The sequence below is a fragment of the Chiloscyllium punctatum genome, chromosome 5 (assembly GCF_047496795.1).
Source record: "Chiloscyllium punctatum isolate Juve2018m chromosome 5, sChiPun1.3, whole genome shotgun sequence".
NCBI classification, from domain to species: Eukaryota; Metazoa; Chordata; class Chondrichthyes; order Orectolobiformes; family Hemiscylliidae; genus Chiloscyllium; species Chiloscyllium punctatum.
This window is the reverse complement of record NC_092743.1, coordinates 31,851,346-31,876,435: the sequence shown is the minus strand read 5'-3', so window position 1 is coordinate 31,876,435 and position 25,090 is coordinate 31,851,346. Positions and strand designations below refer to the sequence as shown.

General features: G+C 38.7%; 1 protein-coding gene across 5 annotated transcripts in view; it reads right to left on the bottom strand.

The window, feature by feature from the left end:
* The window catches only part of LOC140476961 (protein NDRG1-like), a 71,092-nt gene that overhangs the window by 28,911 nt on the left and 17,091 nt on the right, over positions 1 to 25,090 (bottom strand). For 2 of the 5 annotated variants that reach the window (XM_072569987.1, XM_072569988.1), the window contains exons 2-8: positions 20,717 to 20,806; positions 12,370 to 12,405; positions 8,790 to 8,895; positions 4,755 to 4,875; positions 3,603 to 3,665; positions 2,825 to 2,885; positions 1,727 to 1,813 (exon numbers count right to left, since the gene is read on the bottom strand). In XM_072569987.1, the coding sequence (XP_072426088.1) occupies positions 1,727 to 1,813; positions 2,825 to 2,885; positions 3,603 to 3,665; positions 4,755 to 4,875; positions 8,790 to 8,895; positions 12,370 to 12,405; positions 20,717 to 20,785 (543 nt within the window). In that variant the 5' untranslated portion in view covers positions 20,786 to 20,806. The remainder of the gene's footprint in view (positions 1 to 1,726; positions 1,814 to 2,824; positions 2,886 to 3,602; positions 3,666 to 4,754; positions 4,876 to 8,789; positions 8,896 to 12,369; positions 12,406 to 20,716; positions 20,807 to 25,090) is intronic. The other 3 variants (XM_072569990.1, XM_072569991.1, XM_072569992.1) reach the window with 2 other exon arrangements.

Sequence of the window (25,090 nt, the reverse complement as noted above, 5' to 3'; positions counted from 1 at the left end):
AAAAAGTCCAAACTTAAACATCTGTTGAGGTTTCAACCTTTTCAAAAAAACCATCAATAATTTTGGAAGCCAAAAAATTGTAACAAGGGAGAACCAAGGTATGTTAAAAGCACCTGTGTTAGCAAAACTTTCTTACAAGGTCTACATGTATTCAAAAGATTCTGTACCAAAATTAAATTTGAACTTATCCTATATAAAGATGAGATACTGCAACTGGTGCAGAATCAGAGTGAAACAGGACTTGCTACAGTGCTGCTGGAAGTGGTTGAAGCAGCCTAACACTGATTTTTCAAATGGAGATCACTGACCACCTATCATGGTAAAAGAACACAGGAGCACCTCAGGATACACTGGAAGTTTATGAATTCAGACATCACAAGCCCAAAATGAAAAGGGTTTATTTAAATTCATCTTTTTGGTGGCCTTTTGTTGATTGTTAACACTTTCAACATCTTCTGCCTTACTATAAATTTTTACCATATTGTGCATTTTCAATCTGTTGCCACATTTAACTTGGTTAAATCAAAGATGGATTATCCTTTCCCTAGAATCCTTCCTCCTCACTGATTTTCTTTTGCTGTGAGCCATGAGCTATTTTACTAAAATGCCTACCATTGTTATTCAAATGGCCTTTGCTGCTAAACTACTTTTCCAGTCACTCAAGTTAATTGTGCCCTGACTCTAAAAATAAGTTACCCTTACTTAAGCTTAGAATAATTGTTTCTAGCCCAAGTTCCTCATCCTCAAACCAGATACTAAAAGTTCTGCATGTTGGTGATCACTGTCTAGGGGATCACTTACTGATTATCACTAGATCGGACTAGATCCACAAACATTATTCTAGGAAATTTTCTCAATTTCAGAATTCATCCTCATGACCACTCTGCCAGTCTGACTAAATCAGAAACAAAAAGATTAAAGTCTACCATGGTTAATATATGGTCTTTGTTGTACACCTATCTGGAATAACCGGCCAATGCTCAAATAATGGCACACACCAATGGACTTTTTCATTTCAAATCATCTATCGTAAAACAAACAGAAGTCTTACCTTGGATCTCACTTTACATTCAGGTGGACAGGCACAGCCATCTTTCTCCCTGGTTGTCATAGCTCATTCATGCATACTGTTCTCTGCAAGCTGATCACAGCTCTGTATTTATGTCTAAAAATGGAGGATTACCACCTGAACCATATGTTGATAGGGCCTGTGCGCTTTGGTGTTACTCTTTCCCCTTTGGGGCCCCAACATCATGCGGTGGTTGAGGTAAAGGTATATGTAATCAAGTGGATCTTCAACAGATCTAGGGCAGTCAGGTGTGATACCAGCAGACTGAGAATACAATTTCCAAAAACCCTGATTCAAACACCTCAAGAATCAATTCAAGCTGGATGACGACATTTCAGAAATGGGACAAAACCTCTTTTTGGAAAGTGAAGGTCACTTCTCCCTCATCTACCAGATATCTTAGGAAGCTACCAGCCAGTGACAGTTTAAAATTAATTTTTAAACCGTATAAATAATATGCAACTGCATGAAAAACAGGGCTAACAAATAGGTCAAACAAGAATCTTAACAGTACTGATACCAATCCAATCAAAATCAATCTAATGAAAACTCTAGCCTCAAAATTGGGCAGAATTCAACAAGTCAGACAAGTTCTGTCAAGCAGTTTGACTTCATTGTTGGATCACAGTACCTTTATTAACAGACACACAGTCTTACCTTAGTTGCTGCCCAGTCCATCCAACCTTCAGCACAGCAATTAATATTAATGAGACATAACCCCTCAACAAGATCAGGAAAGGTCAACTGAGAGAGAGAAAAAAAGTTCCAAATAAATAGAGTACACTTCACAAAACGTATTACAAAAATTATGGACCTAATTTTACCAAGGCTTATGTATTAGGAGTCTTGACCTGTTCCAAGTCTGTGCTAGTCTGAAAGGCATTGCCTATACTATCATAGCTGAGATACAGAAGACAACTCAAGTGCATTTCATATTGTGACACTGGCCTGAGGCAGGTAGATGGCAAGGCTGGTGGATTAGGTGATCAAATTGAGACTTTGGCCCAGTTTTAATCTTGGATTGTCAGAATCAATAATGCTCATTCCTCCTCTTCACCCACTGCCCTCCCTAACCACTTACCTCAGTCTAACTAAACCAAGGTTTCATAATGAGGCTATTTGACAACTAAACTAGTATAGGTTCACATTCCTTCAAATGAATTCTTGGCTGAGCTTAAGAATAGTGAATGTACTTTGCTAAGATCAATGATTTTTTTCCCCCTTGTAAAGGAGCGTTTTTCAACCAGTATTTAGACAAGGTAGGAGGTGGGTTGAAGGTTTCTTCAAAACAAAAAGGGGCTTTCACTTCCTGGGGACTGATTAACAGCTTCACAGAAGGTAGTAAAAAGTAATACCTCAAAAGGAATGGTAAATGCTAGTGTATTTTTGTTTCCTAACCACTGAGGTGAGCCATGAACAGTACCCCATACCAAACTAATCAGATTTCCAAACTGGAGAATTTAAAATGTCCATCCATGCAATGCAGCCTGCAACAGGAACACTTAGACTTGCTACCTGCATCCTTAAAGTTTAAAAATGACTAAGAAATAGGGATGGCAGGATTTCTGGAATAGTTTTTAAAGTGGCCTTTTTATTTGGTCCAACTCCACAAAAACATTGTCTAAAATTTACTCTTGCATGCATTTATAAAAAGATAACTACTGGTGGATGAGGCTCTCTGCTTAAAATCTAAGAGCCATGAAAAAAGTTACCTCCAGAGCATTTAAGTGAACAAATAAGGGAAGCACCACTTACAGCAAATTTAGTCAGAATATATGCACCAGCTCCAACTCCCATTCCAATAATGCTCTTCACACTGAAAGACAATCAGAATTTTAGCTGTCTGCACCAGAACGGAGAAATGACATCAACTTAATTTGGGAGGGAACTAAAAATAAGACCTCAAGCTGGTCTAAATGAAAGAAATGAATTTTAAAAAAGTGAAATTGTTTTTATTACTTAAATGAATGGTTTCGAAGGAAAATATACGAAACCTTGATGCACTTCAGCCTTCAGAGTTTGAGCCATGAGAAATAAGTACATAGTTCATTCCAAAAATAAAACTGACTAAAAATTAGGTTCTAATTTGTGCAACACTAACAAGTGATTCTGGGCTTTGGGGGAGTTAGTGTGGGGGAAGCATGGTGGGATTAAGCAAAACGAAGTCCAACTCCCAACTATTATGACAATCACTGCTCAAGCGCACAGACCTCTAAGTGCTGAATGAGAGCAGGATAGAAATAAATAAGAATTTAACTTTCAGCAAAAGTTACTAGCTTCACACTAAGTGTGAAAGAATTGTGAAAGCAAAAAAAAAGTTACTGGAGCACTTGCAGCTTCTTATTTTCAAAACAAGTCTGTTAGCTGCATTCTTGACAATGCATATAAACAATGACAACCTCAAGCATGACACTTCATGAGAAGAGAATATTTAGCAAAGTCAAGCTGAGAATTACAGCACATTAAAAGGTTGCAGTGTTTCCCAAATTGACTACTGATGCACATATGAAAATTGTATAATTTTAAATCTTACCCAAAGTGCTTCAAAACAGATGGAATCATTTCAGACATTTGGTCCATTGATGGATACTGGTATCTACAAAAATCAGATGCAAAATAAAAAAAGTTTTCTTCAAAGTGATTTCAAACCTACATTGTTTGATCATCTGGTGTGTAATGGATTTAGCTTTATGGATTGGATTTTAAAAAATATATAGAAATGCCAAACCTGAAAACTGATGGATAGCTCTGATGTAGATGCAAGTCAAAACAGGTTTAGACTAATTAGGAGTAAAAGATAACCTGTGTTCTATTTAATAACACAATAGGAAATAATGGATAATCCATTGTTGAATTGTACTCGAGTCAGGATGTCTATTAGCAATAAGTGAGGAGTTTAAATTATTTGAGGTTTGATGAGTATATTGGACTCCTGACATGGACTCTCACCAGAGATTTGTAGATCAGTTGGAGTTTCTTCAACGCACTAGTTTAAAATTATTCATCACTCCCAGCACAAAAAAGCAAAAAAACGACAAGGGCATTAACAAGGTACACAGAATGAAGGTTTTAAAAAAAAAAAGGATTTGCATTCCCCTACAGAACATCTAAGAATGTAAAATGATCATATGGGGGTTGGGGAAGATAGAAAAAAGGTTGGCAAATGCTTATTTGTGAAGCTGTCAGCTGTGGATGAAAAGCTGTACAAGGTCTGTGTTGGGAGAAGGGAGACACCAAAAGATACAGAGATTCACATTTAAGACGAGCAGCAAAACATCAGTACAAGAACTAAAATTATAACAAGAAAAATTGGTGTGTGGAATTCTCAAAAACCCACCATACTACAACACAGTTGAAGAGGAAATCAGGATAGATGGCCTTTAGAAAGGAATCTGCCGTCCTTTCAGTTTAAGCCTACATGCAGATCCACAGCAGCTGGATGACTTTTAGCTACCTTTTAAACAGATCTGAAAATGGTTTAAGAATATAAATGAGAGATGACATTATTCCAAAACACCTAATTTAGCAATATTATGGCATATTCATTATACAGGCTGCAAGTAGATCAAAATGGTTGTTCACCACATACACCTCCAAAAAGCAGACTAGAATAGGGGTAAATGCACGGTTGCCAATGACAACAAAGTCTGTTGTCAAAGTACAGGATTTAAATGGCCATCCTTACCCAGTTGGAAAAGTTGGAGCTCCCTCTTCCTGACCAGGTGCATTAATATGATAAACAGCAAAATGAAGTGTAATTTCTTGCATATCTTCAGAATTGAAGAGCGTGTTGAAGCAGGATTGGTCTATGGAGAGACAAGTTTAGATATCTGTAGTAAAATGGCAACAAGCCACAAAAATGATTTACTATTTTCATTATGGTGAACATAACTCTACAAAATGTGCTATATTTTTTTTATTAAAGTTCGACTCATTGTCAAATACAGGTTTTTGTTCAGCCAACTCATGATATCCAAAAGGGATGTGACAATTTATCCTTTCCCCCAATCTGTATTTGCAGAGAAATTAAAAATGTTTATTTTAAGCCAGATTTAGGAAACAAGCACAGATTCTATTTCTTGAAAAAACTACTTTTAAGAGCTTTTCTAAAGATCCTACTTATTCTTGTACTGGAAGTTACAATATAGTTTAAGCTATCAGGCCCAAGCAGACAGAATGCCCAAAGTGTTCAAACATGCCATTAGCTTTTAGACTTGGGGATTTGTTAAACCCAAGACTGAAAGGCAAGAATTCTGACTATTTAAACAGGGTACACAATTAGGCACTTCAAAGAAGTGAGGCTCAAAAGCTGGTGTGGGGAAGTGGGTTCTGGTTTGCAAGCATCCAGACTGGGGTACTTTCAGGCTGTACTGTAGGGACCATCTACACCCGAGTGGTGATGGGACCACTGTTCAAAGCTGCAGGACTCCATGGAAAAGGATCCTAAACCTTATAATGGGAACAGGTGATCAAATATGAAAAAAAAGGTCATACCATGTGAAATAATCAGAAAGGTAAGAGAGAAAAATAGGGGAGGGAGGAGGAGGAGGAGAAGAGAAGGTAGGGTCAGAGAACAGCAGGAAGGGGCACAGAAAAAAAATTAGAAACAAACAAAAAACAAACAAGTCAAGTAGTTAGATAAATATGGAGGAATAGCATGGCCAAAATCAAGGATGACATCTGTGCAAAAAAAAGTTAGCAATAACCTTGGTTCACATCAGCAGAAATGTAGAATTGGTCTAGAGAGACTGAGACTTGGGGGAAGTCACTAATTTGCATCGGCTACAGACCCAAAGTATTCACAATGTGGGACAAAGTATCAAAAATAAATATTTGGGTGTTCCTGAAAAAAAAAGGGACAAGAATAACCTTAGACAGTAGCTTGAATGGAGGAGTTTACAGAATGCATACAAGATAGTTTTATAATGTACTAAGAAACTGACTAGAAAGTAGGTCATATTTGACTTAGAATTGCGAAATACCCCTTTGGAACTAATGCATCCCCAGGTAGTAGTGACTGAACTTTATTCAGTTTGAAAGAGAATCAGGTCCAAGACTAGCATTTAGAATCTAAGGGCAGTCATATTGGCATGAAAGCTGAGCTAGCTGAAGTAAACAGGCATACCTAGGGGAGAGACGATTAGACAAACAGCAGTAGAAATTAGAAGGATATTTCAGAATACACAGAATAAGTGTATTCCTCTATGAAGAATTCTAAAGAGAAGACTTATTATTCATTTTAATTACAGCAAGTATAAAATACAAAGAAAAAGCAATTATAGAAAGAGGAGCAATATCTCCAGATTGGTCAGACAACTAGAGAATTACAAAAATTAGGAGATAACCCTGAATTTAAAGGTTTAACAGGAAGACTTCTGCACATACAGTATTTAAAAATAAAAACACCAAAGTGAATATTGATCCTTGATACAGAGGTAATAGAGATAAAGAATACAACAGGTAGAATATACAAATAATTTGCTTGCATTCACAATAGAGGACAAACATCATTCTTGTAACAGCTGTAAATCAGATGGTGGAAGGAACGGAGAAAGGAATCTAATATTATAGTCACAAGAGAAAATGGTTCTAAGCAAACAAACAGCTATGGACTGACTATTCTGCAGTTCCAGATGTACTTCATCCTACAGTATTTATACAGGTTATAGATGAATTTGAACTAGTTTTCTAGCATTTCCTATAATTAAAGTTTATTAGATTGAAAAACTATATAATCCCATTATTTAAGTGAAAGCATCAGAAACATTGTTTCCTTGCCATCGGTCATGGGGAATGTCTTGCAATTTGATTATAACTGCACACTTTGAAAACAAGTTTACCAGGAGGTTCAGCACTTGTCAAAATGTGTAACCAATTATCAGCCCTTTGAAGGAGTAACATTCAAGGTGGATAAAGAAGAGCCTGTAGACAGACCATTCATGGATTGCCAGAATGCAACTGATGAGAACAAATACTATTACAAAAAGCAAAAGTGGATAGTGTAAGGTTGTCTGGCTGATGTATAAATGGGCTGCTGTCTGATTGGCAAGATGAGAGAAGTAGAATGAGGCCCATGCTGAGCCCTCAAGTTGGAGTTTACATCATTGCTTTAACTTCCTGTACTAAGTCAAAAGGTAGTTATTTGAGAATGATACCAAGATAGATAGAAAAGTATGTAGTGAAGACAAAGACATTGCAGACTAAGACTGATTAAAAAGGGGTAATCAGAAATCTGCAGATAGAATATAGAGTGTGGAAAAGTGAAGTTGTTCCATGTTAAACGAAATAAAGAGAAAAGCAAGTATTACTTAAATGACTGCAGGGGTGCAGAACTATTTAGATATCCTGGTTGCACTTGTCTGAGTATGTAGATATGGCACATAAGTCAAGCAGCTAATGGGATGCTATACTTTATTTGAAGAACTGAACACAAAGAATGTTTTGCTCCAGTGAGAACTCCCTGTGCAGAAGGAAAAGGGATTTTGTTTTGTCCAAGGGTTAAAGCTTATGCATTGAGGTATTCAGTATTCTGAAAGTGGATGCAAGAGCATTCAGTAGTGATAAGTGAGCAGAAGGTGAAGTGCTCCCAGAGCATGAGTAGGAACCAGAGCAGGAAGGATTAATAGTTTGAGGATGAGGTGAGCGAGAGCTGTTGAGTGGACAGGATATATTCAATGGAGAACTGTAGTCTGTAATTCTTGACTAGATACACGCACACCAGAGTTAGATAGTGAGTGGTTGTCTGGCTTCCACCCCATCACCATTGCAAACAAGGTAGCACAGAAAATATTTCTCCTTGTACAATACACACCATGGATGTTCTTATGCAGGTGAACATCCCACTTCACTTAGGATACAAAGTCCCTGACTTGGACTATTAATGCCCAGGCTGGCTCTGTCTGATGGGAAGGTCTCCTTTGGTGGTCAGCAGGAAGTAAAAAAAAAAAAAACAGCCCTTCTTACAACCACATCCTTCTAGCAGGAGCCTGTTCATAAAGTAGGGAGAGAACTGACTTTCCTCTAAACCATGTATTCAGTTCAAATGTAGCACTAGTGCAAGGGACAGTTCCTGGCTTGCAGCATCTGATGTGGTGGGCAGTTAAGCTTTAAATATGGCACCAGCAAGATCCAGGTAGTGGCAAGCATTTCTACCTCTTCTGCCAAATAGATCCTGAGAAGGGCTCTCAAGAGTCCTTTAGTATAATTAGTTAGGTGTAGAGATGGTGACTAAATGAGCAAAGATGCATGAAACTATAGCAGAGCAGGCACAAATTAATGTCACATAACAGAACTGGTTAACTGAAATGGGAACATTCTCTAGTTTAGTAAATCTTGGTTATTCCTTGAAACCCCAGGTGACCCAAAAAAGCTGCAGCTACAACATTACACATGTAGATAACCAGTCAACATGCACACGAGAGAGAGAGAGAGAGAGAGAGAGAGAGAGAGAGAGAGAGAGAGAGAGAGAGAGAGAGAGAGAGAGAGAGAGAGAGAGAGAGAGAGAGCTAAATTAGTAAATTCTAATCCATTTGTAAAAAAATGGCATAAGAGAAAAAAAGTTTGCCTTGCTAGTACTGCCTTATAAGCTGTTAACTATATCATGTGTTGTGGCCTGCATATCTTTAATGGATCATTCCTCAAACTAATAAACAATATCTGCAATATGTTCAGGATTCACAATAGTCGATATAGTGCAAAGTCTTGCTACACTGCTACTTACAATTCATCCCAATATCATGAAATGTGAGAATGACTGGCCGACTTCCTTTGGGTGTCCCACGGACAGCGACACGGATGGTACCAAGTGAAGTTTCAACATCATGCTCCTGTGGAAAAAGATAAGCATTAACAATTACATGTTTAAATATTTCAGTGATAATATATAGCATTAATTAAAATCAAATGTACATTTCAACTTGTCCAAAAATTAAGCACTTAACAGGCCACTGCCCTGATAGTCAAATGAGTTAAAATGTTAGAAAGCAAAAAAAGGCCCATCCAAGGTAAAGCAATGCAATCACAAAACTGTTTACAGTAGTTCTGCATATAATTTCAAAGCAGACCACTATCTAAAAAAAGTGCAGAGGAGGAGATATAGAACTAAAATATAGCTAGAGGCAGCTGCAGACTTCATCTTGCTAGCTCATTCACTACATCTGTTATTATCCTATTAAAGTGCAATAATACAGCTTAATCTCCTTACTGAAGTGTATACCAAACATTGGGCATGTACATGGGATGGCAAACATATGGTAGTGATTTACACAAACCTCAGTTGTCATATTTCAACATACTGATCAATATGGTCTGTTCTGATCTAACATGATAGTTTTGTTTTGGTGCAATCCCCACATTAAGAAAATCATGTAATAGAACTGCATTATAACCATTACAGGCAAGGATATTGTGTTCTACAAATGGTCTACATTCTGCAATAGTGATATAACCAATTTATAATGAAGAAACATTATAGCAGAACCAACTGTACAAGTGCTACCAGAGAAAATTAGTTTCCCAAGAGCAGTAATCAGATGTAAAGATCAGCAAGTGTTATTCTGCTCCCATCGGATGCTAAAATTGAATCCTGATTGTTATATTTGGAAGCCTACAGAAGATTTCAACTAGAATCAGCTTTGAAAAGAATTTTATAATAGGACAGTTTTTAAAAATAGCACATCAAGTTGGTATTTTGGATTGTGTTCATGTTTAAGATAGGAGATTTCAAAGCCAGTGTTAAAGCAGTGATAACTCAAATGGTTCCCATATAAAATGTTCTTTAATATGAAATTCATAAGCAAAGTATGGTAGAACTCCACCTGTTTTTCTCTAATTATACCCCTAGAGTCTTTTCCCCCTCGTACTAGTATTCAAAAGGGAAACCGATTTGGGAAGTTGCCAAGGAGTGGAGGGCTATAAAAAAGGGAGCTACCACAGAGACCCAGGGCAGATCAGACATGTTCTACACGGAACAGCACAATTATCTTTGTCTTTCCATTTATGGAATCATAAAATCTTAATATGAACTAAAGCCAACTTCATGTTAATGTCATTTGTAGACTAGCCTTAGCCCTTTAAAATCTACAGCTTGCTAAAAACACCCAGTTACTGAAAAATCTCTTCAGCAAGTGTATTCACACATTCTAAACTTAGAGATCCATCTTTTACACCATGGATTGCTTTTTAAAAGCAAAATTTGAAAATCCTCAATTTGCGGTATAATCAAAACACTGGAAAGAAAATTGACAGGTCACTGAGTGAGCATTGAATATATTATCTACAAACTCAATGCTAGGACCTCAACTACTAAAAAAAAAGTCACTGGACACAAGTTTATAAAAATGGAGAATTCTATAATCTCCTAAATTTGCACAAAGAATCATGACACTAATATCAGGCTACAAGACTTTAATACAGGAAAACAATGATGTGCATAATGACCCTCTAACAGAACTTGTAGCAATATACCCAGTGTGTATTCTGTAAATAAGAATAAAATAGGTAGAGTTGGGTGAAAATAACAGGAAAGAATGTTTATCTAGACAGAAGCAAAGTCTAAAGAAATGGCTGGCAAATTATTCTTTGAAACATTTTACACCATACTGAAAGTTGCCTTTATCAAGCCTAAAACTGCTAAATGGTTTGAGACTAAAATTCTAAACAAACAACTGCAGATTTTCAACAGTTAAAATGTTTGCAGTTAGACACATTAATTCATGCAGTACAAAGTCTCTCTTCAATACAGGTACAACAGAATCAGGAGAACGATTTCACCACTTGCAGAACACCAAGCCCAGTGTCTACTCCTGCAGACTTGGTCTGCAGCAGCAGTACTTGCCACAGGATTAACACTCCCGAGGGGGAAGGAACACCAACCCAAGATTGAGAAAATACCAAAGAGAACAAAAAAAAAGTGTGACAACATTCAAGGTGCACGGTTAGAAAAGTTGCATGACTTATGAACTAAATGCAGAGACTGAAAGTGGAACTATCTAGCATTAACAGTTGTGTTGATGAACAATAATTGAGATATGGGAAGTAGGTTGAAGAAATGCAATAATACCATTTCTCTCAGCTTAAGTGCATTTGCACATGTCAGACATTTACAACATCCTCAGTTTTCATGTCAACATCTTAGTTCAAAGTTCCACTCCAGAGAATGGAGGAGCAGAAAAATCTAGTTGATTCTATAGTGCAATACCAAGAGAGTGCTGCACTGAGCTCTCCACCCAATGAGGTATTAAACCAATGCCCCTCCATCCCTTTCTCTAGGGAGAATGTCAAAGGCTCATTACTTCACCTGGAGATTACCAACAGCCAACATGTTGAGTGAAATGCAGTTTACGATATATTGGCTGACTTGCTACAAGACAGAACCTCTATCGCTGCAGCAAGTACCTTTCATAGGTGGTGTTGGGATCATTAAAACACAATTACCCTGTATTTAGGAGGATGGGCTAAAGTTAGCCAGCTTTTGCAGAGATCAGTACAGACAGGAGATTTTAGCCTGCACTGCTTCTACAAATTACATAAATGATGAAGATGCCATTTGGCCAATCAAGCCTACACATGTCCTAGGGGTGTCAAATCACCTGTTACTACATCCCCACTATGCCATTTCTATTCTATATTCATCCACACGAATGCCTCCAGTGAACCCACCTCTGAAGTTCAGTAATATTTCCCAAAACAGTCTGTTCAACCTTTGCAGTAGCATAGAACATACTAAGTCAACAGGAAATTTATATTGGTAAAAAAAATAATTGGGTTTTCCCCAAACTCAAATCCAGTGATCCTCTCTTGTGAAGAGGGTAGGATTTGATTGAAAAGTCTTAGTCTAACAAAGACTATTGATATTCAACATGAGCTCATGAGTAGCCACTAGAACAGAATACATTTTAAAAAGGCAAAGCCTGTGGAGCCAGATCACCAGAAGAGGGGAAAGAAAGGGAAGTCATAATTTTTACATTTTGTGCTATAGTCATACATGTTAATATTTTTAATCAAAAATCATACCCCACAATGAAACTTGCTGACAGTTGAGTTAGACTCAATGAGCTTTTGATTCAAGATCCCACATGGTAGTCTTGTCAGTCTTGAAACTTTAGTATAGTACTTTGATAGCAAAACCAAAAACATTTTAATCACCTATTTCAGAAAGATTTTCTGGTTTACAAATATGTAGAATGACAGTAAAAGGTCAAACCAGAAAAATCAGAAAATTCCAAATCCTGAGTGACTCAGTTCTAAGCTTTCTGGACTGAAGTGATTGTGTCTTAGAACTTAAAATTGAAAACAATTACCTGAGTTTCAAGTACTTGAAAGCTTCTGGCATTTGCCTGTTATAAAAAAAGAAAAAAAATGTAGAACTCAAATACCAGTGAATACCTTGATGTAATAATGTAACCATGCAATTTAGATCCAATGGTCATGGATCCAACTTGAATACGCTGCAATTGCTTCTGCATCTGACAGATTTTCCATGGCTTTGTTTTCTCCCATTCTTCAAGTTATGACCTTGCTGATCATTTGCTAGTTTTCTATTCTGTTGCTGATGATTCAATTCTAATGTTGCACCAACTTTCTTCAGATTACTTTCAGTGCTCATAACCATTCATTGAGAGGCACATGCTATGTCACTGTATCCTGACCACTAATGAATACAGAAACAAAATTTTGCCATTTTATCTTTGATGGCTACACTCATTTCATTTGAAAATGGTTCCCAAAACTAAACACTCCATAATTTCAGGACAATAGATTAAAAAAAATTAAAATCTTCAATTTGTTTCTTGGCTCCAATTCTTGTCTTTAAGTGTTTTTCCTGAAATATTCCATTCTTCTATCTTCAAAATGCTTCAATTTCAGCAAGGTATTTGAGAAGGTTCCCCACGAAAGGCTCAAAAAGTTAGGAGGTATGGGGTACAGGGAAATTTGGCTGTCTGGGTACAGAATTGGCTGGCTGAAAGATGACAGCTTTTGGTAGTGGATGGGAAGTATTCTGCCTAGAGGTCAGTGACCAGTTGCGTCCCACAGGGACCTGTTCTTGGGCCTCTGCTCTTTGTAGTTTTTAAAAAGTGACTTGCACAAAGTGGAAGAGTGGGTTAGTTTCTGATGACAAAAGGTCAGTGGTGTTATCGATAGTGTTCAGGGTGTTGCAGGCTACAGCATGACATTGACAGGATGCACAGCCAGGCTGAGAAGTGGCAGATGGGGTTCAACCTGGAGAAATGCAAAGACATTCATTTTGGAAGGTAGAATTTGAATGCCAAATACATGGTTAAAGACAAGATACTTGGCAGAGTGGTGAAGTGGGATCTTCAAGCCCATGTACATAAATCCCTCAAAGTTGATAGGATTGTTAAGGCAGCATATGGTGCTTTGGCTTTCATTAACAAGGGACAGAGTTTAAGAGCTGCAAGGAATATTGTGTCCAGTTCTGATCACATCATAGAAAGAATGTAGATGCTTTTGAGGGGGTGCAGAGGAGAGATTTACCAGGATTGGAGGGCTTATCTTAAAGAGGGGTTGAGTGAGCTTGGGCTTTTCACACTGGACTTGAGTGAGGTGTACAAGGTAATGAGGCATTGATAGAATAAACAGCTAGAGGCATTTCCTCAGGGCAGAAATGGCTGTTACGAGGGGCCATAATCTCAAAAGGCGATTGGAAGAAGGTATAGGGAAGATGACAGAGGTAGGTTCTTTACAGTGGTGGATGCGTGGAACGCACTGCCAGCAGTGATAGTAGAAAAGGAGACATTAAGGACATCTAAGCAACTGCTGGACAAGCACATGAACTTCAGTGAATTGAGGGATGTATAGGTTAGATTAATCTTCTATTAGAACACTACATCATAGTACAGGCCTGTGTTCTAAAAAGTATTATCCAAATGAGATCTTCACTCCTACAATTTCAAGAGGTGAAATTACATTTCTTCTATCAAATATTTATTCCTGGAGGACAACTGTAGCTTATTCTTCCTTTCTGGTCTTAAAAAACCCAAAGTTGGTTAGTACCTAACCATTACTCCTCAGTCATTAGTAATCTTCTCTTCAGCTGGTGCTTTCTATTTCAGGAATGTGTTTCTTCATTAGGAGTTTCTTCATTTGTCATCAAATCCATCCACTGCCTTAAATGGCAAGCCACAAAGACTCACTCACATTATAAAGAGCAATGAAAGGTAACTGAGAAATGGCAAAGTCCACCCATTTTATAAAGTATTCCTTTTGCCTTAGTCACGATCTTTAGTCCTCTAGTTTCACCTTTCCCCCACCACACTAAGTTATTTTGCACTGTTGTAGAGCAGTTAATTCTGATATTAAGAATCAGTTAAGCACAAAGCCAATATTTTTAATTTACCAATTATATATGCAATACTTAAATTGTCAATGTTGAAATGCTACCATTCTGTAGAAAGAAATATACAGAGTTGGTCAATAGTCAGTGATATTACTAGGGTTCCAAAGTTTTATGATTTGAAATGGTAGGAAATAACTGCTGCCATTAACTCTAGCCATCAAAAAAAAAGGCCAAGAACTATGGAATACATGAACTATCCTAGCTAACTAAGTAAATCTGAATTACTGGATCTAAGGGTATAGGCTCCTTTTCCTGTGATGATTACAATACCACCCAACACAATGGATTTAGTTATAAAATAAACTATTAGCAGTGAAGAGAACACTACACTGAAGGCAAATAAAGTGGGGATTAAGGGAATATTTTAGGTCCAAAATGAAGGCAGGCAGAAGGCCACTTATGTCTATTATATTAAATGGATGGACTGTTAGACACCCTGATTGCTTGACTGCTGCCAAATCACCTACCTCCTGCCAGTTTAAGTTCAGCTTCTAGATAAAATGGCAAATGCTATCATTTGCCTGTAGCTATGTCTTCTTTGAGCATACAGTTAGAGGGAAAAAAAACAAAATGCATCTTTTCAAAACTCCTAAGCAATGATGAGTTGCAATTTATAAAAGATGTTACTTAAGCCACTTCAAACATGGAGGACCATTCTGCCAATCTCTCTGGAGTGAAAGCATGTCAGTCAGGCCCTCAAATTTAGTGTTCTATTTTGTTAGAGTGAAGAATGTTTTAAAAACTTTGTCTAAAAATATAGTCAAGCTGCAAGTGGGGGATAGAATCAGACAAAAGTATTTAAGCTTAGTTAGGATGATACCTTCCATTTGCCACTGTACAATCAAATCTTTGTAATCCTCAAGTTAAATTTCACCATACTACCTTCAATTATCAGAGACTGATTTTGTAGTCTGCTATTTTTTCCCCCCCAAATTCATAATGTTAAAAAACGATACCTTAAAAAAAGGGTACAGGAATAGAACCAAAGGGAACATTAAAAAAGGAAGAAAATGGTAATTGATTCTGCCTGGAGTTGCAAAGAGGTCAATTTGGAATTTATTCTAATATTAAAAATGTAACAATTTGGAACTATCAGTAAGGAATAACCAATTCAGAAGAAACTTTTATCAGGACAGGATTCTGGGTAATCCAAGATGAAAGTAGGGAAAAATTTCTGGCTGTAACAGTTGCTCCTTTTGAGGTATTCTGAATGTTGGAGGTGGTGATTTCCTCAAATTCCAGGAGTAGCAATTGCTCTTGCATTGTTTTGGAACTTGAGGAAAAAGAAGTCAAAACACACTTAAAGGGAGAAGAACAGATAAAGGAAGCACATGGTGAGGTCAGTGGAGAGAGGCACAGGTCCACATTGCTAACTGTCAGTTAGCAGTTACTGCCTTTGCTGTTGGATTCACATCACTGGACACTGGGGTGCATCTGGAAAAAAATTAAAAGTCAAATGCACAACTGATCTTGAAGGAATTTGTCTGGGAGAGGTCATAGCACAGAAGCAGATAAGTGGATTTTAAACCATCGCCTTGAAAGTAGTCTGCAGTTAGTAGAGTGGGTTCTTACTTATGTTTTATTGAGCTATGTCTCTTGTTTTGTAGAGGAATAATAGTGCTATTTTCTGGGTGTGTAGACTGAAAGAAGCAAAAGTGGCCTGAGTAGAGTGATATGCTTGTCATATGAGTGTTTAGGGAGAGCTTACGGGTTACTGAGGATATCTGCAATAAATGCTGTTGGCTGCGATCCTATCAGATCAAACATGTCAGTTGGACAGGCAGTTAGTGGCAATGAGGAATTTACAAGAGCAAGGGGATGGGATGTATGGCAGTTATGTGGGGGGGGGGGGGGGGGGGGGGGGGAATAAAAAGGAGAAGGAGGGTGAAAAAAAAAAGAAAAGTCCCAGATACACAGTTGCATGGATGAGTCAAGTCTAAGGGGAAAAAAAGTTAAGTAGACAGGGAGTGCAGAAGTCTGTGGCTATCTGCATTTTAAACCAGTATACAGTTTTGGAAAATAGAGGGGGATGGATTATCAGGGGAATGTAGCACAAACAGCTACGTTTCTGGTATGGAGACTGGCTCTAATGTAATGAGAAGTACATTGGATTTGAGGCAAATTGATTGTGTTAGGACTCTACTCAGGAGGCACAGACAGCAGCAAAAAAAAAACCCAAAAAAATTGTGTGTTGCTTCCCTGATGCCAGGATCAAAGATGTCTCAGAGGGTGCAGTATGTTCACAAAAACAAAATTGGTGGGGTTGGGGAAGAAAAGAGGGGCCAGCAGGAAGGAAGTTCGTCATTGTACACATTGGAACTAACATAGGAAGGGAAAAAAAAAGTTGAGATTCTGAAGGGAGATTGCAGAGAGTTAGGCAGAAGTTTAAAAAAGGTGGTCCTCTAGAGTAGTAGTAGTAACTAGATTACGCCTGGTGCTACAAGCTAGTGAGGGCAGGATTAAGAGGATAGAGCAGATGAATGCATGGCTGAGGAGTGGTGTATGGGAGAAGGATTCACATTTTGGGATCATTCGAAGTTGTTTTGGGGCAGAAGTAACCTGTACAAGGACAGATTGCACCTAAAATTGGAAGGGGAAGAATACACAATGGCAAGGAGATTTTCTAGAGCTGCTCAGGAGGATTTAAACTAGTAAGGCAGGGGGAGGGAGATGGAGGGAAGATTTCAATTGGAGACTGGTACAGTTGAGGACAAAAGGCAAGAAGGACAAAGCAGAGAACAAAGTAGGACTAGTAAATTAAGCTGCATTTATTTCAATGCAAGAGGCCAAACAGGGAAGGCAGATGAACTCCGGGCATGGTTAGGAACATGGGACTGGGACATCATAGCAATTACAGAAATATGGCTCAGGGATGGACTGGACTGGCAGCTTCATGTTCCAGGATACAAATGCTACAGAAAAGGAGGGCAAGAGAGGAGAGGGAGTGGCATTTTTGATAATGAATAGCATTACAGCTGCACTGAGGGAGATAGGGAGGCTATTCCCAGAAGTACATCCAGGGAAGTTATTTGGGTGGAACTGAGAAATAAGAAAGGGATAATCACCTTATTGGGATTGTATTATAAAACCCCTAATAGTCAGGGAAATGGAGAAAAATTTGAAAGGAGATCTCAGTGGTCTGTAAAAATATAGTGTGTTTATGGTAGGGAAGTTTGACTTTCTAAATAGACTGGGAATGCTATAATGGCAAGGTTTTAGATGAAGATGAATTTATGTACAAGACAATTTTGATTCAGTATGTGAATGTACCTACTACAGAAGGTGCAAAACCAGACCTACTCTTGGGAAATAAGGCAGGACAGGTGACTGAGGTGTCAGTGGGGGAGCACTTTGGGGCCAGTGACCACAATTCTATTAGATTTAAAATAGTGATGGAAAAGAGTAAACCACATCTAAAAAAGGTAAAGTCCTAAATGGGAGGAAGGCCAATTTTGACAGTATTAGGCAAGAACTTTCAAAAGCTGACTGGCACAGGTGTTTGCAGGTAAGAGGACAGCTGGAAAATGGTAATCCTTTAGAAGTGAAATAACGAGTCCAAAGAAAGTATATTCCTGTTAGGGTGAAAGGAAAGGCTGGTAGGTATAGGGAATGCTGGATGAGTAAAGAAATTGAGGGTTTAGTTAAGAAAATGAGGAAACCTATGTCAGGTTTAGACAGGGTAGATTGAATGAATCCTTTGAAGAGTATAAAAGGAAGTAGGATTGTACTTAAGAGGGAAATCAGAAGTACACAAAAAGGGGACAGATGGATTTGGCAAATAGGGTTAAGGAGAATCCAAGAGGGTTTTTGCAAATACACCAAGGACAAATGTTAACTAGGAAAAAGAATAGGGCTCCTCAAAGACCCTTTTTGTGAAGCCACAGGAGATTGGGCAGATACTAAATGTGTATTGTGTATCAGTATTTACTGTGGAAATTGATAAGGATAAGATATAGAAAGTAGGGAAATAGATGGTGACATCTTGAAAAAAACGTCCATATTACAGAAGAGGAAGTGCTGGATGTCTAGATACATTAAAGGACCTGATCAGGTGTTCCCTGGAACTGTGGGAAGCGATTACTAGGTCTCTTACTGAGATATTTGTTTCATTGATAGTCACAGGTGAGATGCAAGACTAGCTAATGGTGCCACTGTTTAAAGAAAAGATGGTGAGGACAAGCCATGGAACTATAAACCAGTGAGCCTGTTGTCAATAGTGGGCCAGTTGGAGGGAGTCTTGAGGGACAGGATGTACATGCACTTGTAAAGGTAAGGACTGATTAAGGATAGTCAGCATAGCTTTGTGCATGGGAAATCATGTCCCACAAACTAGATTGAGTTTTGAAGTAGTAACAAAGAGGATTGAGGAGAGCAAAAGCAGATGTGGTCTATGGACTTCAGTAAAGCATTTGACAAGGTTCCCCCATGGGAGACTGGTGAGCAAGGTTAGACCTCATGGAAGATGGAGAACTCTCCATTTGGATACAGAACTGGCTGAAAAAAAAGGTAGAAGACAGGGTAGTGCTGAAGGAGAGTTGCTTATCAGACTGGATGCTTGCCACAGGATCAGTGATGAAGAGTACTGGACCCAGCATTTACATAAATGACTTGAATGTGAGCATAAGAAGCATAGTTAGTAAGTTTGCTGATGATTCCAAAATTGGAGGTGTAGTGGACAGCAAAGGTTACCTCAGATTACAATGGGATCTTAATCAGGTTGGCCAATGAGCTGAGTGGCAGCTGGACTTAAATTTAGATAAATGAGGTGCTGCATTTTGGGAAAGCAAATTTTAGCAGGACGTTATACACTAAATGGTAAGGTCCTTGGAGTGTTGCTGAACAAAGACCTTGGTGTGCAAGTTCATAGCTCTTTGAAAGTGGAGTCCAGGTAGATAGGATCGTGAAGGCAGCATTTGGTGTGCTTTCCTTCATTGGTCAGTGTATTAAATACAGGATTTGGAAGATCATGTTGGAGCTATACAGGACATCGGTTAGGCCACTGTTGGAATATTGTGTGCAATTCTGGTCTCCTTCCCATTGTAAAGATGTTGTGAAACTTGAAAGGGTTCACAAAAGATTTACAAGATGTTGCCAGAATTGAAGGATGAGCGCTATAGCAAGAGGTTGAATATGCTGGGGCGTGACCTTTAACACACACACCTCCCTGGGGTAGGGGATCCAGAACTAGAGGGCATAGACTTCAAGTGAGGGGGAATATATATTAAAAAAGACTAAGGGGCAACATTTCACTCAGAGGGTATAGAATGAGCTGCCAGAGGTAGTGGTGGAGGTTAGTACAATTGCAACATTTAAAAAAGGCATCTGGATGGGTATATGAATAGGAAGGGTTTGGAGGGATATGGGCTGGGTGCTGGCAGGTGGGACTAGATTTGCTTGGGATCTCTGGTTGGCATGGATGAGTTGGACTGAAGGGTCTGTTTCCATGCTATACATCTCTATGACAATGACTAAGTGAATGCAAAGCAATACTAAAAACAACTTCAGCAAGTAACAATTTCATTAAGATTAATTTTTAAAATGTGGAGTTAGATGAACAGGAGGCAGAAAGGAAAAAAGGATATACTAATTGAGTTTGAAGGAGTGGGGGGCAGAAAAAAAAAAGAGGCGCTAATATCGGCTAATTCTTTGTTTAAAAGCAAAGAGAATCTAGAATATTAATTACCTGCATTGAAATCATAGCAAGAATCCACATATATAAAGTTGTTTAATTTTATATAGGGTTGGAGTGTGGTGCTGGAAGACAACAGCTGGTTAGGAAGAGTCGACATTGCAAGCAGAAGCTTGAAACAGATTCTCCTGCTCCTCGATGCTTCCTGACCTGCTGTGCTTTTCTAGCACCACACTTCAACTCTGATCTCCAGTCCACACTCTCTTCATCCTTTTGTAGAAGATGGGCATTACCATCAAGTATTTATTGTTCAAATTTGAACAGAGTGGCTAACTAAGCCACCTGAGAGAGCAGTTTAAGAATCTCACAGTTATGGGGTCTGGAATCAAAGTAGGCCAGACCGGGTTAAGAATAGCAGATTTCCTCCAATAAAAAAGACATTAGTTATACAAATGGTTTTTAAAAAACATTGCTTACCATAAGTGTCACGAGTTTATATATTTAAAAAATTAATTTCAATTCCCCCAACTTCATGGCAGGATTTGAACCCACATCTCCTGAACATTAGCCTTTAGGATGCTAGTCCAGTGACACTACCTCCAATATTTCCCTATATTTGAAAATAAAATAACTGCAAGGAAACACTTAATGGCATGCTTACCTCAGAGAATGGAGAATTATCCACTAATAGCTGTTTGACCTCAGAAAGTTGGATGTCTCGCAGAGACATAATGCACACTTTGTAGGGAAACTACAAGACAAGAGTAATGAGAATCAAAGAAAATCAACTACAATGGCAATTACAAGATTAGGAACAAGAGAATTTTACAACATTTTTATTCCCAATTAAATTCCCTTCATGAAGTTTCATTTTAATTAGAAGTCAGTGTGGCTGCATTAAAAACCCAATGGAGCTTTAGGTTGGGCATTAATATCTGCCAGGCCAAACCCACCCACTTTTACTTGCTGTCAAAATCATCAGTTGAGAAGATGCTTTTGGAGGAGACATTAATGGGGTGTCACCTAGTCCAAGCAAAGAAAAGCAACTCAAGTCTCAGACTCCACATTCAGTTGTTTCTGTTTGCAGTTCCACAAGTGAAGAATCCAATTTTGGAATCACATTGTTTTTGCTTGCTCTTTTAACATCAGATCACTTGTAAAGCTTTTGCGCATGGGTGATGTTACACAAGTGGAAGATGCATTTTCTGGCCTGTTCTGTTGTATGACACTACTTTCTGCCACTGATCACGTATAAAAATCTGCAAAGTGCCTACGAGGCAATTCACAATGGACACCATTCTCAGTTGAAAATAAGTGGATCATAAACAACCAATTATAGAATTTGAGCTTTAGCCATTCAGAATAGAATCAGATTTAAAATAGAGCACTTGTAGACCTTTAAAAGAAAAATCAAAGTCTAGGTCTATGCAAATGCATGGAAATGACGGAAAAAAAAGGTTAAAACTTCAGAATGTCTAAGTCATTAAAATTTTTTAATTTGACTGAATGCAAACATTGTGTGCGTAAGAAAAAGTCAGTGCATCTAAAAAAGTAACAAGGGCCAGTTCCACAGGTAAAATTTTCATTACACTTCTTGTAGGTCAACCTATATCCCACCCATTACAGCAAACTTCTTAAACTCACTTACAACAGGAATGTGGCAGTTGATAATATTCCACATGTAATCCAGTTAAGAACACATTATGTATCAGGGTAAACAGTGTTATACTTTATCCACAGCATAAAATCACTAACAAAGCAATTTTTTTTAAAGGCACTTACTGGCAGAGTTTTCTCACATTCACCCTCAACTGACATGACCATCAGGAGATGGTGATAATACATTAAATATCTGGTATTCAGGTATATTTTTGGCAATTTTAAAAAAAGTGCTGGTTTAGAAGGCACCAGTTAAAACAAAATGTACTAAAACACAACTGGTTTAGTTGTGCTTAATAGCAAATATAGACAACACTGCAGACAGCTCCTGGTGGCATACACTGACAGTTGGAAAGCTTACTGAAATACAGCTTTTAAAAAAAGTCTACCAACTAGTTCTGGAACCAAATGCAGGAAATTGCATTCTCAGGCCACAGTATATATCATGGTTAGGAAATGGAACCGGCTTGTGAAAACCTGTAATTCAGAGTTCCAGTGGACGCCTTATCCCAAGTACATTTAAAATACAGCAAAGGGTTGTCTGGGGGCTTGATGTTGTAGGCAGTACAAGAAAGCTCACAATGCAGACACTGCAACTTACAATAGCGGATGGGAAGTAAAGCAGAGTTTGATGCCAAATCTCATCAAGTCAGCAAATTATTGCCCGATGCTCACCATTCAAAGATGACCACTGCTTTGGGGATGTTTGCAACAAACCAAAGATAATATAGACTAGTGAGCCTGAGGTCAGTGGTGGGCATGTTGTTGGAGGGAATCCTGAGGGACAGGATGTACATGTATTTGGAAAGGCAAGGACTGATTAGGGATAGTCGACATGGCTTTGTGTGGGAAATCATGTCTCAAACTTGATTGGGAATTGTTTTTGAAGAACAGAGGATTGATGAGGGTAGAGCAGTTGATGTGGTCTATTTGACTTCAGGAAGGTGTTTGATAAGGTTCCCTATAGAAAAAAAGAGGTTAGAAAAAAAAAAAAAAGGTTAGATCTCTCAGAACACGGGAGAACTAGCCACTTGGATACAGAACTGGCTCAAAAGGTAGAAGAGTGTTGACGGAGGGTTTTTTCCAGAATGGAGGCCTATCACCAGTGGAGTGCACCAAGGATCAATGCTGGGTCCTCTACTTTTTGGTCATTTATATAAATGAGTTGGATGGGAGCATGAGGGGTATAGTTTGTAAGTTTACCCATGACGCCAAAATTGGAGCGGTTGTGGACAGCTAAAGGTTACCTCGACTACAACAGGACCTTGATCAAATGGTCTGAGAACTGGCAGATGGAGTTTAATTCAGCTACATGCCAAGTGCTGCATTTTGGGAGAGCAAATCTCAACGGGACTTATACACGTGATGGCAAGGTCCTAGGAAGTGTTGCTGAACAAAGACCTTGGGGTGCAGATTCATAGCTCCTTGAAAGTAAACAGGTAAATAACAGTGGAGGGGTTTGGTATGCTTTCCTTTATTGGTCAGAGTATTGAGTACAAGAGTTGGGAGGTCATGTGGCTGTACAGGACATTGGTTAGGCCACTGTTGGAATATTGCATGCAATTCTGGTCTCCTATTGGAAAAGATGTTGTGAATCTTGAAAGGGTTCAAAAAGATTTAAAGGATGTTGCCAGGGCTTGAGTATTTGAGTTATAGGGAGAGAGGCTGAACAGGCTGGGGCTGGTTTCCCTGGAGCATCAGAGGCTGAGGTGTGACCATATAGAGGTTTACAAAATTGTGAGGGGCATGGATAGGATAAATAGACAGTATTCCATGGAGGAGGGGGGGGGGGGGTCCAGAGCTAGAGGTCTTAGGTTTAGGGTTTAGGGGGGGGGGGGGGGGGGGGGGGGGGGGGAACGATATATTAAAAAGACCTACGGGGCAACTTTTTCCACGCAGAGGGTGGTACATGTATGGAATGAGCTGCCAAAGGAAGTGGAAGAGACTGGTACAATTGCAACATTTAAAAAACATCTGGATGGGTATATGAATAGGAAGGGTTTGGAGGGATATTGGCTGAATGCTAGCAGGTGGGACAAGATTGGATTGGGATATCTAGTTGGTGTGGACAGGTTGTACTGAAGGGTCTGTTTCCATGCTTTACATCTGACTAACATTAAAAACCTGTACAATGTGAAGTACTTGTTCAATTATGATTTATTCATTTTTGGTTAAGTGGAAGGATTACATTTGGATACAAGAATCTGAATAGGATTTAAAAAGCAAAAAAAGGATCTGAAACTCAAATACCAAAAGTCATTCAAAGCTAGTGTTACAGCTAATAAGGCTATCATATAAACCAAGCACAAGATTCTATGCTTCCAGGACAGGACTGAAAAGTTGAACCATAACATGCTTCTATTGAATCTTGGGCAAAAATCACATTTTGATTACTGTAAACTGTAGTAAAGATTACTTTTTATAAATTAGTTATTAGGCAAGTCTAACACTGGAAGGACAATTCAAGCATTGCCATCTCTGCTCCTAACAAAAAGGACTGTACAAACTCAACAAACAAACATTCTCCCAGTGTCTGCGTCGGTTTCCTCCAGGGGCTCAGATTTCCTCCCAAAGTGGTACAGGTTAGGTGAATTGGCCATGCTAAAATCGCCCCTAGTTTTCAGGGATGTGTAGGTTAGGTGCATTAGTTGGGGAAAATTGTAGAGCAATAGGACAGGGGCATCTGTTTGGATGGATTATTTGGAGGGTCAGTGTAGATATATTGGGTCTGATGGCCTGTTTCCACAATGTAGGGATTCTATGATGAACTGCATGCCAATTAGGAACCAGCAGCTCCTCAGATGCATAATATCATTGAGCAGTGGTCACTGCTGAGACACCATAGGGGTCCAACTGGAACCTATGGTACTGGATTAGTGGTGCTGGAAGAGCACAGCAGTTTTGCCCAAAAATTCGATTTCGCTGCTCGTTGGATACTGCCTGAACTGCTGTGCTCTTCCAGCACCACTAATCCAGTATTTGATTTTCAGCATCTGCAGTCATTGTTTTTACCTATGGTACTGGGACTTGGTCAGGTAGGTCTAGAAAGTCACATCCCATTCTGCTCAGCTTGGGATGGCAGGCTCATTTATAGCTTAGGGCCTCCAATTATTGGTAGCAACTACAGCCCCAGGAGGAGCTCTTCAGTTGGCCCCAACAGACAAGAAATTGCCTTCTGACAAACCTAAAAGCTGTCCTCTTCCCTGTCAGATTAAAATTTCAGTGTTAAAACAATAGGCATTTCACTTGTTTATCTTCCCAATTTGGCATATCCTTGGCTCTCAGATTGGTTTAAATTTGAATGTTGGCTTAGAACAAAGAAAATTACAACCCAGGAACAGGTCCTTCAACCCTCCAAGCCTGTGCTGATCCAAAT